Source organism: Geotrypetes seraphini, chromosome 2 (genome assembly GCF_902459505.1).
Source record: "Geotrypetes seraphini chromosome 2, aGeoSer1.1, whole genome shotgun sequence".
In the NCBI taxonomy this organism is placed as follows: domain Eukaryota; kingdom Metazoa; phylum Chordata; class Amphibia; order Gymnophiona; family Dermophiidae; genus Geotrypetes; species Geotrypetes seraphini.
The window spans coordinates 233880876-233896376 of record NC_047085.1 but is presented as its reverse complement, the minus strand read 5'-3'; the positions used below and the strand labels follow the sequence as shown (position 1 = coordinate 233896376).

Sequence of the window (15501 nt, the reverse complement as noted above, 5' to 3'; positions counted from 1 at the left end):
ATGGGAATTATACCTGAGTGCCATTGTTAAAAGTCCACTGCACCAAGCACAGAGTTATCCCTATGATCGGCAGTGATGATCTATGTGGCCAATTCCCTCAAAATGATGCCAGATAGATGTTCTTTTGTCTGTGCTTTTTTTTGTGTGTGTGTGTGTTTATTTTTTTTTTTTTTTATTTGTATTTTTTCACAAAATTGTTTAATAACAATCTAAGGAAATTAACAATTGAAAAAGGAAACAGATAATAAATTATAAAATAATTCCACATATGTGACTAATCAGAGTCCACAAAATGAAGAGAGGGAGTCCATCACCTCCAAGGGAAGTTGGATCTAAAAGAAAAAACTCATAACAAATCACATTACAGAGTGCGGTTGGATTTACCGTATTTTCGCGGATATAACGCGCGCGTTATACGCGTTTTTACCTACCGCGCATACCCCCCGCGCGTTATATGCCTGAGCGCGGTATACAAAAGTTTTTAAACATAGTTCCCACCCCGCCCGACGCCCGATTCACCCCCCCAGCAGGACCGCTCGCACCCCCACCCCGAACGACCGCTCGCACGCGCTCCCACCCGCACCCGCATCCACGATCGGAGCAAGAGGGAGCCCAAGCCCTCTTGCCCGGCCGACTCCCCGACGTCCGATACATCCCCCCCGGCGGGACCACTCGCACCCCCACCCCGAAGGACCGCCGACTTCCCGACAATATCGGGCCAGAAGGGAGCCCAAACCCTCCTGGCCACGGCGACCCCCTAACCCCACCCCGCACTACATTACGGGCAGGAGGGATCCCAGGCCCTCCTGCCCTCGACGCAAACCCCCCTCCCCCCCCAACGACCGCTCCCCCCAAGAACCTCCGACCGCCCCCCCCAGCTGACCCGCGACCCCCCTGGACGACCCCCACGACCCCCCCACCCCCCTTCCCCGTACCTTTGGTAGTTGGCCAGACAGACGGGAGCCAAACCCGCCTGTCCGGCAGGCAGCCAACGAAGGAATGAGGCCGGATTGGCCCATCCGTCCTAAAGCTCCGCCTACTGGTGGGGCCTAAGGCGCGTGGGCCAATCAGAATAGGCCCTGGAGCCTTAGGTCCCACCTGGGGGCGCGGCCTGAGGCACATGGGCCCAACCCGACCATGTGCCTCAGGCCGCGCCCCCAGGTGGGACCTAAGGCTCCAGGGCCTATTCTGATTGGCCCACGTGCCTTAGGCCCCACCAGTAGGCGGAGCTTTAGGACGGATGGGCCAATCCGGCCTCATTCCTTCGTTGGCTGCCTGCCGGACAGGCGGGTTTGGCTCCCGTCTGTCCGGCCAACTACCAAAGGTACGGGGAAGGGGGGTGGGGGGGTCGTGGGGGTCGGCCAGGGGGGTCGCGGGTCGGCTGGGGGGGCGGTCGGAGGTTCTTGGGGGGGGGCGGTCGTTGGGGGGGAGGGGGGTTTGCATCGAGGGCAGGAGGGCCTGGGATCCCTCCTGCCCGTAATGTAGTGCGGGGTGGGGTTAGGGGGTCGCCGTGGCCAGGAGGGTTTGGGCTCCCTTCTGGCCCAACTACACAAAGGTACGGGGAAGGCGGGTGGGGGTGTCGTGGGGGTCGGCCAGGGGGGTCACGGGTCGGCTGGGGGGCGGGCGGAGGTTCTTGGGGGGGGCGGTCGTTGGGGAGAGGGGGTTTGCGTCGAGGGCAGGAGGGCCTGGGATCCCTCCTGCCCGTAATGTAGTGCGGGGTGGGGTTAGGGGGTCGCCGTGGCCAGGAGGGTTTGGGCTCCCTCCTGGCCCGATATTGTTGGGGAGTCGGCGGTCCTTCGGGGTGGGGGTGCGAGTGGTCCTGCCGGGGGGGGGAATGTATCGGACGTCGGGGGGGGCATCAGGCTTTCAGGATGGGGACAGACCTTCAAGGGGGGACAGGACTTCAAGGGGGGACAGTGCACGGAAAGTCAGGGGGGTGAACGGAGAGTCGGGACAGCGCACGGAAAGTCAGGGCAGTGCACGGAAGTCAGGGGGGGTGAACGGAGAGTCGGGACAGCGCACGGAAAGTTAGGGCGGGCGAAAGGAGCGTCGGGCATCATGCGCGGTATACCCGTGAGCGCGGTATACAAAAGTTTTTGTACATATCATCGTGATTTCTGCGCGCTATACCCGTGTGCGCGTTTTACACGGGTGCGCGTTATATCCGCGAAAATACGGTAATCATCTGCCTGGGTGAAGGATTCCATGGAAGAATCTGGAGCTCTAAGTGCCGTCCTACCCTCTAGAAAAAAATTTAATTGATCAGGGTCATAAAATATATATCTAACATTCTGATAGGTAAGACAGCATTTACAGGGAAAGCGTAACTGAAAAGTTGCTCCCATACTCAAGGTTAACTGACGATAGGCCAGGAATTTCTTCCGTCTGGCTTGCATCCATTTTGATACATCAGGAAATATTGATACTTTGGAGCCGTGAAATTCCACATTCTCAGTCCTATAAAATAGACGGAGAACTGCCTCTTTATCCTGAAGAAAAACGAAAGTTACCAATAGAGTTGCTCTAACAATTATTTCTTCTTGAATTGATGTTTCCAGCAAATCAGTGAGGTCCAAGTCTCCTGGTATAGTCCCTTTGCCTTTGTCTTCTTTGGGAATATTCAAATAGTATAACTTTTGGAGCGGTGGCATATTATTTTCAGAGAATTTCAGCATTGATTGTAAGAAGGAATTAAATAGGTCTCTTGGAGTTTGAAATTTGGATACCGGAAAGTTCAACAGTCTAAGATTTAAATTTCTATTTGCATTTTCCAAATTTTCCATTTTTCTAACAAGCAAAGACTTTTCCTACAAATGTAAATTCATGGAAGCCTTCACTTCTGACATTGATTTTTCCAGGTTGTCCATTCTATTGGACTGCTTTAGGAGTTTCTCCTCCAAAGATTTTACTTGCAAATTAGTACTCTGTATTGAAGAAAAAAATTGGGAGCATACCTTATGTATTGATTCAAGTCCACTCCAGATTGCTTCCATGTCGATAACTTCAGGTCTTACTAGAGGAGGGGGCAAAGATATTCCGGGAATTACCCCAATAGCTCCCTGCTCCTCTATCCCTGCTTCCTCGCAGGTAACTGCTCCTCCATTCTTCAGTGTCGACTGCAAGAGAGTCGGCAAACCATGGATTACTTCCGGGGTCAGGGGTGAACTCAGCAGCGTCAAAGGAGAACTCGTCTCCGGCACCTCCTGCACTGCCGACATCCTCCCGGGACACGGAGGAGCTCCAGGGCCCAAAGGGCTAAGCGAAACCTCGCTCTCCAAGACCGAGGTCTGCCCACCTCGGTCAATGGATATGCCTGATCCAGCCGGTGTGGCATATGTTGTAATTGCCACCTGTCTCGTTGTTGAAGTACCAGATGAGGCTGGAAGAACGCCTCTCTGTATGCCTCTGCGCTTAGGCATAGTAAGGGTAAGAAAATTTAATTGAAACAGAAATTGCCAAAACAGAGCAGGAGCAGCTTTCAGACGTGACTCACTCCGTCGCCATCTTGGACTCCCCCCCCCCCTCACCCCTGTGTGTGTGTTTATAACTTGGACATGTCAGTTTGGAAAATGGCTCTTCTTTTTTAGACATATCCTGTCCAAAAACTTCCATCTTGGAGACATTTTTCTGACAGAGAAATCCAGATGGTTTTCCTATTCAAAATAGGCATTTTCTTTGACATAATTAAAACATAACAACAGCCTTACTGGATCAGACCAATGGTCCATCAAGCCCAGTAGCCTATTCTCACGGTGGCCAAGTCCCAAGGAGTAGCAATATTCCATGCTATCAATACAGGGCAAGCAGTGGCTTCCCCCCTGTCTTTGTCAATAACAGACTATGGACTTTTCCTCCAGAAACTTGTCCAAACCTTTCTTAAAACCAGCTACGCTATCTGCTCTTACCACAATCTCTGGCAATGCGTTCCACAGCTTAACTATTCTCTGAGTGAAAAAAAATTCCTCCTTTTGGTTTTAAAAGTATTTCCCTGTAACTTCATCGAGTGTCCCCTAGTCTTTGTAATTTTTGACAAAGTGAAATATCAATCCACTTGTACCCATTCTACTCCACTAAGGATTTGATACACTTCAATCATATCTCCCCTCAGCTGTATCTTTTCCAAGCTGAAGAGCCCTAACCATTTTAGTCTTTCCTCATATGAGAGGAGTTCCATCCCGTTTATCATCTTGGTTGCTCTTCTTTGAACCTTTTCAAGCGCCACTATATCTTTCTTGAGATAAGGAGACCAGAATTGAATGCAATACTCTAGGTGAGGTCACACCATGGAGCGATATAGAGGCATTATAACATTCTTAGTCTTGTTAAATATCCCTTTTTTAATCATTCCTAGCATCCTGTTTGCTTTTTTAGCTGCCACTGCACATTGGATGGAAGGTTTCATCGTATTGTCTATGATGACACCTAGATCCTTTCTTGGGCTCTAACTCCCAAGGTGGGCCCTAGCATCTGGTAACTATGATTTGGGTTATTCTTCCCAATGTACATCACTTTACATTTGTCTACATTAAATTTCATCTGCTACTTGGACGCCCAGTCTTACAATTTCCCAAGGTCTGCTTGCAATTTTTCACAATCCGCATTCATTTTAACAACTTTGAACAGTTTAGTGTCATCTTCAAATTTAATCACCTCACTTTCCAATTTCCAGATCATTTATAAATAAGTTAAATAGCACCGGTCCCAGTACAGACCCCTGCGGCACTCCACTGTTTTTTCTCCTCCATTGAGAAAAATTACCATTTAACCCTACCCTCTGTTTTCTATCTGATAACCAATTCCTAATCCACAATTGAACTTTGCCACCTATCCCATGACATTAATTTTCTCAGGAGCCTCTCGTGAGGAACTTTATCAAAAGCTTTCTGAAAATTTAGATACACTATATCAACCAGCTCACCATTATCCACATGTTTATTCACACCTTCAAAGAAGTCAAGCAAATTGGTGAGGCAAGATCTCTCTCGGCTGAACCCATGCTGACTCCATCTCATTAAATCATGTTTGTCTACATGTTCCACAATTTTATTTTTTATTATTGTTTCTACCATTTTGCCCGGCACTGAAGTGAGGCTTACTGGTCTGTAATTTCTCAGATCTTCCCTGGAGCCCTTTTTAAAAATCGGTGTAACATTGGCTACCCTCCAATCTTCAGGTAGTACAGACGATTTTAGCGACAGGTTAGAGAACACCAACAGCAGGTCAGCAATTTCATGTTTGAGTTCTTTTAGTACCCTGGGATGTATACTATCCAGTCCAGGCGATTTACCATATTTTTCGCTCCATAAGACTCACCTTATCATAAGACGCACCCATCTGTAGAAGAGGAAAAACCAGGAAAAAAATTTTTTGAACCAAACGGTGTGTCCTGTACTCTGTTCCCCCTCTGGTGGTCTAGTGGTAGGCCGGGACAGGGTACAGGGCACGTCTAGAGGGTACGTCTAATGGTAGACACGCATAGTGGCAGCCAGCCAGCCCCAAACCAGCCTGCCCCAAGCCAGCCAGCCCCCCAGTCTCCCCCCATACCTTTTTAAATCATCCCCCCTGTATTTTTAGATCAATCATCCCCCCCCCAGTACTTTTAAATCATCCCTTCCAGTACTTTTAGATCTTCCCCCAGTAGATCATCCCCCCCCAGTACTTTTAGATAACCTCCCAGTATTTTTAGATCATACCCTTCCTAGTATTTTTTAAATCATCCCCCCATACTTGGTGGTCCAGCATGTATCCCTCCCTCGCTAGCGGCACACAATTCAGGAACGAGGACGTCAGCAGCAAGCTTTCCGCACTCCCGCTTGGGCCCGTGCTGTTTTCTAAATGGCTTCATCAGTTCTCGCACACCTGATCCCGAAGACTTCCACTGAACCACCAGGTATTTAGGTAGGTCTGGGGGAGCCATCCTAGGCATGGGGAATAGGGAGCAGGTGAAATGGGATCGAGGGCTTGGGGAATTAATTCCAACCAAAAAATACTTATGCAGGCTTCGGCCTGATATTCAGCTAGGCCCGCATAAGCCCAGTCTTAGTCCCCAGTATTCAGTGTTGGTGCCCGTTCATGGTCCAGCACAAAATATTGGGGTTAATTCAGCCAGCAACAGTAAGTGTTTAAAAAAATGCTGACCACAACTGGCTGAATATTAGGGGGGGGAGAGAGAGAAGATAAGTGCATTGTTGCATCTTGTAAAATGAGTCATGCTAAAGTATCTTGGAGCTACGAGGAGTTATTTTTTTAGGTAGTACCTAAAGATATTTTATGGTACTGAATCCACTATTTGAGGGCCTGATTGTCATAGACCAGATTGCTTGGGAATTTTGGAGAATTTTATTTAAAAAATACACATGTACATGAATAGCGTGCATGCCACATATAGACCACCTTTGGAACTCGCATCCACTTGAGTGAGAGTATTTATGCATGGCTGGATGTCCTCATAAAGAACAATTTTATAAAGTATACAGATGTCTATTACCTTTATTAAGTAAGGCACTTATTTTAAAAGTCCAAAAAAAGCACCTGTTGTAATTGTCATGAAAGACTGCGTCCGTGCTTTTTTTTGTCTCTTACAGACTATATGAATGAACCTTATGCTGAGGAAAACCCCTGTAATACTATCTGTTGTCGGGGAGACCTGAGACCTGGTTCTCCAGTTCCAAAGGGTTGCCACGATTCAAAGGTACAAAGAAAGGGTTATGGGTCAGAGATCATGATACCTTTCACTAAGTCCCCGACACTATTGTATCTGCCTATAACTAGCTTTTTCTTGGAGATGTCACAATGATCTGACGGTCAGCTATACCAAGCCAGTATCCAAAAGAAAATTCACTTTCTTAATGCTACATCATTTATTGCAAATAAGTGAAACAGATAACTGCATGCAGATAGTTAAAAAGGTTTTATCCCAGGAAGGAGGAGTCCTTTAACCTAGAAGCTGGATGCCAGATTGCCAGAATGAAGGAGCAAATGTTGAGTGAGTGGAGAGATGTATTTTAAATTATTCCAGTAAGCGTCATAGTAAAGGGGAAGGGTGAGGAGGTGGCACCAGCACTTCTCTCCACCCCCACCACCTCTTCCCACACCTCCCCTCACCACACGCGTGCCCCCCTTCCCTTCCCCCTACCTCAAATTGAAGTTGTTGATCGTGGCGGTGAACAATGTGCTTCTCGCAACCCCATCAGCTCTCCTGCTGATGTCACTTCCGGGTGCTGTGCATAGGAAGTGATGTCAGAGGGAGAGCTGATGGGGTTGTGAGGAGCATGTGGTTGACCGCCACGAGCAATAACTTCAACTAGAGATATGGGGGAAGGGAAGGGGGCACGCACGGCAGGGGGAATCGGGGAAGGAGCAGGGGGAGGAGGAGGAGGAGATGGTGGTGGGGCGCCACTGCACCATGCGCTTCATACCATCGCTACGCCACTGATTTCCAGTGGTAGAAGTTAACTTTACTAAGAAAGGAATGTCTTTCTGATTGGATAAATGCAGGGCTCAATGAAGGGATAGTAGGTGTACAAGTATTTGGAGAGGATATGGCACCTTTTGTGAAAATGGATGCTTTCTCCCAAGGGGAGATAGAGATGGAGTTAAGGATAGCTTGCTCTAGAGCCCAAGATGGAGAATTCTGCTCTGTAGGGAAGATGGGCAGAGAAAGCAAGGTTGCTTACCTGTAACAGGTGTTCTCCATAGACAGCAGGGGAATGCAGCCACACTTGTTGGTGAAGTCCACTGACTGAGCCTGAGTGCTAGTGCTCTCTCCTAGCTAAGTAAGCTTTTGAGCTTCCTAGGCATGTGCAGGAGTACCTACATCTAGAGCCCCTCCCCTCCCCTTAGTTTTGTCCCTAGCAAGAAAAGGAAGAAAGACGAGGGGATGGAGGACAGGCAAGTGTAGCTGTATTCCCCTGCTATCTACGGAGAACACCTGTCACAGGTAAACAACCTTGCTTTCTCCGGAGACAAGCAGGGGATATGCAGGTATACTTGTTGGTGAGTCCCAGGCTGAAAGGAGATGGGGGTGGTAAAAATAGTCATTGTGCAAACTGGTTCCGTAAGAATGAATGACCAAAACAAAAAACTTGAGGGAATCTCTGATCCAAGCAATAGTAGTTTGAAATAGTATGCACAGAGGACCAAGTTATAGCCTTGCAAATATCCCGAATGAGCATGGATGTTAAAATTTGCCATAGGAAAAGATGTAGCTCATACTTTTATGAAATCTAAATGTACCTGGTAATAGAATTTGCTCTCTTGTGTAGCCAAACTTGATGCAATGTGTTATCAAAGAGAATAGAGTTCGTTATGATGCTTGGTTTCCTTGTAGTTGGATTAAAGGAAAGGAAGAGTTGGTGTTTGTGGCATAAAGGAGCAGTTGAGTTGAGGTACAAAGGGATTGCTCCTATGCAGTCCAATGGAAGGAAAGATTTTTCTGCTGGAGAAGAATGCGGAGGAGGAAAAACAATGATCAAGATATAGTTGGGTTAACAGGAGAGTGCATGACAATCTTAGGAAGGGATTTGGAACAAGTTCAGAAGTGCACTCCATTAGGAAAAATTATTATTATTATTATTATTTTTTTTTTTTTGAGAGAAGGGAAAGATGTGACTAGCACTAAAAGGTCACCAACTCCTGTGGGTGAAAAACTGTGAGAAAAATCTATTTCCTTCAGTAAGTAAGGAAAGAAAACGAAGGAGATCCAAAAGGCTCAAACAGATCATGCATTAAAATATTTAAAATCAAATTCAGGGCACACGCCGAGAGCTGCCTGTGCCCAATCAGTCTTCTGTAATGTACCAGTTGCCACTAAGTATTATTGGAATAGTGGTTGGAACTTAAGGTGTAAGAAAATGAATGTGTTAACTAGATAACACCCTGTACACTAGGTGCTTATTTGGAGCTTTGATTATGTAGATGTGAAATGCTAGAAACTGCTATATCGCAATTATGAGCTCTCAACCTCTATTGTATATTGTGGGCAGAGGGAAGAGATGGTACAAACTTACCAAGTGCAATACCCTATGAATGTAGCATAGTACCTCGGAGATGAAGGGACAGTGCATCGCTTCTGTCCAACCAGGAAACATGTAGAAGAATGTGGCATTACACATGTGTACAGGAATTTTAAATTTTTTTTTTTTTTTGGAAGTCTGCTCAGAGCTGGAGTTTCTGAGCAGTTCAGAATGCGTAGAAATGTATTTGATACTGACTTTTAGTAATAAGTTGGGTTAATAGCTAAGCACCCGTAAACTAGATTGGATGACTGCATTCCATAACAAATCCCTGAGCCAGTTGTTATGATGCTATCTCAGCAAAGCTCAGAAAAGCTGCACTGGAATCAGCAACTTTCCTTCACTCTCGCACGGATGATTCCTCTGCCTCCAAAAGTTCGTGGTTCTCTCCTCTGGTGGATTCACTCTAGCACTCTACAGGAGGGCTTCATGATTGTAGTAAAGTAGTCTGAGAAATCTTTTTCTCCTAAGGGGTTTGTTTGGGAGGGGGGGGGTTAAATGGGACATCCAGTACCATGGATGAATTTAGGATTCGGGTGTCATAAGGAGCGCATTTGAAAATTTCACTGACCTGGTGTTTTATCAGTGTCATATGTTATGTAGATAGATTCCTGATAGTTTAGCATGAATCATCTGCAACAGTGGGGTGTGAAGGCAGGGACTGAGGACTAGTTCACTGCTTTACCAGTGAAGTTGTTTTGCGCAAACCTATTGGAGAAGTAAAAGGAGATAGCGTCTCCAGCTTGGTAGAGAAGATATAAATTTATGGGGGTCGACTGAAATGGATGAAAAATAGAAATTGTGAGGGTTTGCCTGAGCCAAGTAGCAAGCAAAAACTGAGAAGATCTGTGGGAAGTACGTAGATGAGGACGATGAAGTACATGGTTTGAAAAAATTATTTGTACTGATAAGAAGTTGAGCATTTCAAACAACTGTTGATCTAATGGACTCAATGTTTTGTTCTTGTCCGTATAAAATTCTTGTTAGTGAGAGTATGAAAAAAATGGGAAAGTAAAAAGGTACAAGAGGATAGTCCATTCGATTGGAAAACACTAAAATAAGGATTCAAACCATTGGGGAAAAACCTCAGAGGCTGCCTGAACTGAATAAGAGCTATAATGAGTACAAGAAAAGAAGATATGTATGGAAAAATATGATAGCAGTGAGGACTTGTAACTGCCCCTCCCCACCTTTTTAAAAAAATATTCAACCCCACTAATGTAGCTGGGACCATGGCAGATGAAGTGACCTGCCCAGGGTCAGAAAGAGCAGCATGGGATAGGAACCCACTGTCTGAGGATGCTGAGGTTTAAACACTACGCCACTAGTGACAGAAAAGAAATTACTGTAGTGTATTTGAGGTATGGGAAGACTAACGGCAAAGAAAGGACATAGCTCGAGAAATGCTATCCGCTTGTGTATGTGAATAGAAACATAGAAACATAGAAATAGACGGCAGATAAGGGCCCACGGCCCATCTAGTCTGCCCACCTTAATGTCCCTCCCCTACCTTTGCCCTGTGAATAGATCCCATGTGCCGATCCCATTTGGCCTTAAAATCAGGCACGCTGCTGGCCTCAATCACCTGTAGTGGAAGACTATTCCAGCGATCAACCACTCTCAGTGAAAAAGAATTTCCTGGTGTCACCTCGTAGTTTCCCGCCCCTGATTTTCAACGGATGCCCTCTTGTTGTCGTGGGACCCTTGAAAAAGAAGATATCTTCCTCCGCCTCGATGTGGCCCGTAAGATACTTGAACGTCTCGATCATGTCCCCCCTCTCTCTGCGCTCCTCGAGCGAGTATAGCTGTAATTTGTCAAGCCGTTTTTCGTATGGTAGATCCTTGAGTCCCGAGACCATCCGGGTGGCCATTCTTTGCACCGACTCCAGTCTCAGCACATCCTTGCGATAATGTGGCCTCCAAAATTGCACACAGTATTCCAGGTGGGGCCTCACCATGGATCTATACAATGGCATAATGACTTCCGCCTTACGACTGACGAAACCCCTTCGTATGCAGCCCGTGATTTGTCTTGCCTTGGACGAAGCCTGCTCCACTTGATTGGCAGACTTCATGTCCTCACTGAACAGCTAGAAAGAAACTCAGCAGCGAATGATGAGTAATGAAAGTGTCAAAGCAGATCTGCAGTAGATGCACGTGCTAAGGGAGCCTCATAGGCCAGGGCTGACCCTAGCATAACGCTGTTGATCATAGATAGCATAGAAAGTTTGTAGGATGCTGTCCTTCGCGTCGGGCTCTGGCAAGTTCAAAGGAGTTTAGATGTAGATATATATATATTTTTTTGTAACAGCTGTAGGGGTACCTGGGTGTACAGCAAATTCTTGTTGAGAGAGAGAGAGATCCAGAAAGGACCATGAAGCTGAGGCTAAGCCCACGGGAGCATTCACTGAAACTGCAGAATTGAAAGGGGTTTTTCCCAATCAGCTAATTGGAGGTCCTGAACATAAGAATAGCCTTACTTGATCAGAACAATGGTCCATCAAGCCCAGTAGCCCATTCTCATGGTGGCAATCCAGGCCACTAGTACCTGGCCAAAACCAAAGGAGCAGCAATATTTGATGCTACCGATCCAGGGCAAGCAGTGGCTTCCCCCATGTCTTTCTCAATAACAAGACTATGGACTTTTCCTCCAGGAACTTGTCCAAACTTTACTTAAAACCAGCTACGCTATCAGCTCTTACCACATCCTCTGGCAATGTGTTCCAGATCTTAACTATTCTCTGAGTGAAAAAAAATTCCTCCTGTTGGTTTTAAAATTATTTCCCTGTAACTTCATCGAGTGTCCCCTAGTCTTTGAAGTTTTTGACAGAGTGAAAAATCGATCCACTTGTACCCATTCTACTCCACTCAGGATTTTGTACACTACAATCATATCTCCCCTCAGCCTTTTCTTTTACAAACTGAAGAGCCCTAACCATTTTAGTCTTTCCTCATATGAGAGGCGTTCCATCCCCTTTATCATCTGGTGAAGAACTTAAGGATTTAAAGATACCTGGAGGGGGGTGTTGGGGGGTGTTGTGTTAAGTGACCCCCCTATCACCCCCGATCTCCTGCTGGGAGAGATACCTAGAGTCTTCTGCAGTTCTTTTAGAGGAGTCTTGGACTGTTGAAGTATGGCTTAGAAATCCTCACTTCGTGTAGGTGCTGCCCCTTGATCAAGACAAAACAGGGACAAAACCTTCTGTAAAAATTTTTGGATGACAATACTCTGCTGTTGGCACCTTCTGCATAAAAAGTGATGACTGAAGAGGCTGATCTGGATTCGAATGAGAAACCGCCACTGGTTGTGACCAATCCAGGAAGAAAGGAATTCCCTGAGTTGGAGAAGAACAGAGGAAGGCTAGGCAATGGCTGTAGGTGATAGTAAAGGAAAAAAGCATACTTTTAACTTGAATAAGTCTTCTGAAGAAGGTCAGGAGAGGACTGCGAGGCTGAGACTGAGCTCACGGGAGCCTCTGCTGAAACCTCTGCTGCTTCCTCTTCATAAGTAATCCATGCCATTGAAGATGCCAGTAATAAAGGAGTGCTACAGCTACCATCCGCTGGGGTGCCAAGTCCACCGGCTTTTTATTACTTACGTCTTCGGCACTATGTTGCTTCCCTCCCCTTGTGGTACCAGAACAGGGCCCTGGGGGGAGGGAGAAAAATCTCTATGATCATCCTGAATGCTCCACTTCTAGGCACTAGCGTTTTCAGCGGCAGCTCTAAAGTTGCGAGAAAAAGAGAGAGAGCCTCTGCTACTTGCAAATTGGAACTCCTTGGCCATTATATATCACTGCCGAAGTGAAAATAGAATAGTGATCCCGTTTCCTGTTAGTCTGTCGATGTTGCCATTTGTTTTGGAGAAGGTTTGTCAACATCGACAGCGGCAGCAGGCTTCCCTCTCCTTGTGGTGCCGAAACAGGGCCCTAGGGGGAGGGAGCAAGCGATGCTGAGATTTACTTCAGGAGGTTCTGCAGCGTTGCAGTATTAGACCCTGCGCGGGAAGCCTTCATCGCAGCAGCTAAAGAGGCGCCCTCCTAGTCCCAGCACCTAACTATAAACAGCACTGCCGTGCTCTAAAAAGTAAAGTTTGCTGGCAAAGCAGGGACGTGTCAATTGCCGAAGTGATGAAGCTTTCCATTTTCGTTGCTTTGTTTCCTTACCTTCTTTGTTGTTGGGGTGGGGTTTTTTTTGAAAAAGGAAAGAAAAAATTTCTTCACAGTGACCGCAGAAGATTCCGGGTTTTTGTTGTTTTTTTACACAAAGCTAAAAAATAAAAAACGTATCAAAGAACAAATATGGAAGTTGTTTTCTTTTCCGTTCTTGGTTTTTTTTAAGAACTGTTAGAAGTTCTTGTAAAGCTACTCAGTTAAAAATATATATTACCCCCTTTCCTTTTGATTTACTAACTAAGGGAAAAAATATGAAAATAAAACTTTTTAAAAGAATAAATTTTTTTGTGAAGAAGAGAGGAGAATTTCGACCTGTCAGGAGCAGTCTAAGAAAAAACTAACGTCCTAAAGGAGGGGCTCTAGGTGTAGGGACTCCTGCACATGCCCAGTAAGTTCAAAAACTTACTTAGCTAGGGGACAGCACCGGCACTCAGGCTCAGTCAGCTGCATATCTCCTGCTTGTGTCCAGAGAATACCCATAAGACTAGTGCTGAGGAAATGACCAAGAGGATCAGAGCATGTATTTGAGGGGATGAAGCTGAAACTTGGCAGGTTCCTCAGTGAAAATGGGTCAGATGCAAGGACTGACCTATGAAAACTGAGATTACAAGTTCAACTAGGAAAGCAATATTAGCATGAATTATATAATGCAATAAATTTAAACATGAAAACAACAAACAGACTGCAGACAATGTACAAGATGCAGGCGTTGTTTATTAGTAAATGCAGTAACATATACAACCTTATAGCCAACCAAGGGACCCGACACGGTCCGTGTTTCGGATGACACGCCTTCCTCAGGGGTCCATGGTGGTTAAGGTATAAAGCAAACTGCGTAAAAGATAACAAACACACGCCAATCACGATCAAATGGGGTCAAGCAAGTCTTACACAGTTTGCTTTATACCTTAACCACCATGGACCCCTGAGGAAGGCGTGTTGGGTCCCTTGGTTGGCTATAAGGTTGTATATGTTACTGCATTTACTAATAAACAACGCCTGCATCTTGTACATTGTCTGCAGTCTGTTTGTTGTTTTCTGGTTGCTGTTGTTTACTGCAGACTACGTTGGATTTTCTTTCTCCCTTTTATAAATTTAAACATGTACACACAGCTGTGGGGGCATATACCTGAAGACAACACATTCTCCTAACTATTCTTATTTTATGTTTCGTAGGTTTCTGACATCACTTTGGCTTCACAATTTACAGCTTTTGCTATCAATGGCCCACCCGTGGAGAACGGACTCCCTGCTTTCAGCTGGAGTAGATTCAATGAGACAGAGCACAAGGGCCTGCCGGAGTTCTATAACTTCAGCTTTGTCACAATGAAACCTACTTTGTAACACAATTATATAATTTTTCAGAGAAATATGTTGCACACTGTGAAAAAAAAAATTTTAAAACCCAATTGGGTTTTTAAATAAGAAGAAACAGTTGTCACACATCAAGATTAAAAATAGGAAAAGTGTGGCACGGTGGTTAAAGCTACAGCCTCAGCATCCTGAGGTTCAAACCCCACGCTGCTCCTTGTGACCCTGGGCAAGTCACTTAATCTCCCCATTGCCCCAGGTACATTAGATAGATTGTGAACCTGCCAGGACAGATAGGGAAAAATGCTCAAGTACCTGAATAAATTAATGTAAACCGTTCTGAGCTCCCCTGGGAGAACAGTATTGAAAATTAAATAAATAAATAAATAAAGCTAATTTGTTTGCTATGCTGCACACAGAATATATCAGAGTTGGAGTGCTTTTGCACTGCTGTGTATGTGCTAGGCAAATGATCTGTAGCCTGTGTTTTTCATTGTTTAAAAAGGGATGGAGGACATTTCCAGCTCAAATTTCTGCTGCCGCTACCTCCGCTTCTGCCATGGGGATCTTTTCCTGAAGAAGCACTTGCAGTCCTAAGCATAACCCAAGACTCGGGCCCCACTGCACAAGAGTCTGCCGTGCATGTCCTGAAGCCAGTCATACTAAGTCAGAAATATATACATTGTCAGGGACTCTCACTTATAAAGTAATTGAGATCAAAAGAAATTTATTATATGCAAAAATGATCTCTATTGGACTTCCTGTATTCTTTTCAAAAGAAAAAAATAATCACATTCAATAATTGATGTTATATTAACATATGCTCAATATTGGGTAACCATGCCAAGGATCGAAATCCTTATAGCGAGACCCACCCCCAAATTTTGTTATTATTTGCAGTAGTTCTGGTGTTGAGATAGATGGCAGGAGCCTATGGGAGACTTTTACAGGTTGTGAGACCTATTCCTACATTTTGCTGAAGTTGTTAATCACGGGCTTGT

General features: G+C 45.5%; 1 protein-coding gene across 2 annotated transcripts in view; it reads left to right on the top strand.

The window, feature by feature from the left end:
* LOC117355991 (phospholipase-B 81-like) overlaps positions 1-14788 on the top strand; it is a 197677-nt gene extending 182889 nt beyond the window's left edge. For both annotated transcript variants that reach the window (XM_033935208.1, XM_033935209.1), the window contains 2 exons: positions 6585-6691; positions 14366-14788. In XM_033935208.1, coding sequence (XP_033791099.1) covers positions 6585-6691; positions 14366-14533 — 275 coding nt within the window. In that variant the 3' untranslated portion in view covers positions 14534-14788. The remainder of the gene's footprint in view (positions 1-6584; positions 6692-14365) is intronic.
* The last annotated feature ends 713 nt before the right edge of the window (positions 14789-15501 follow it).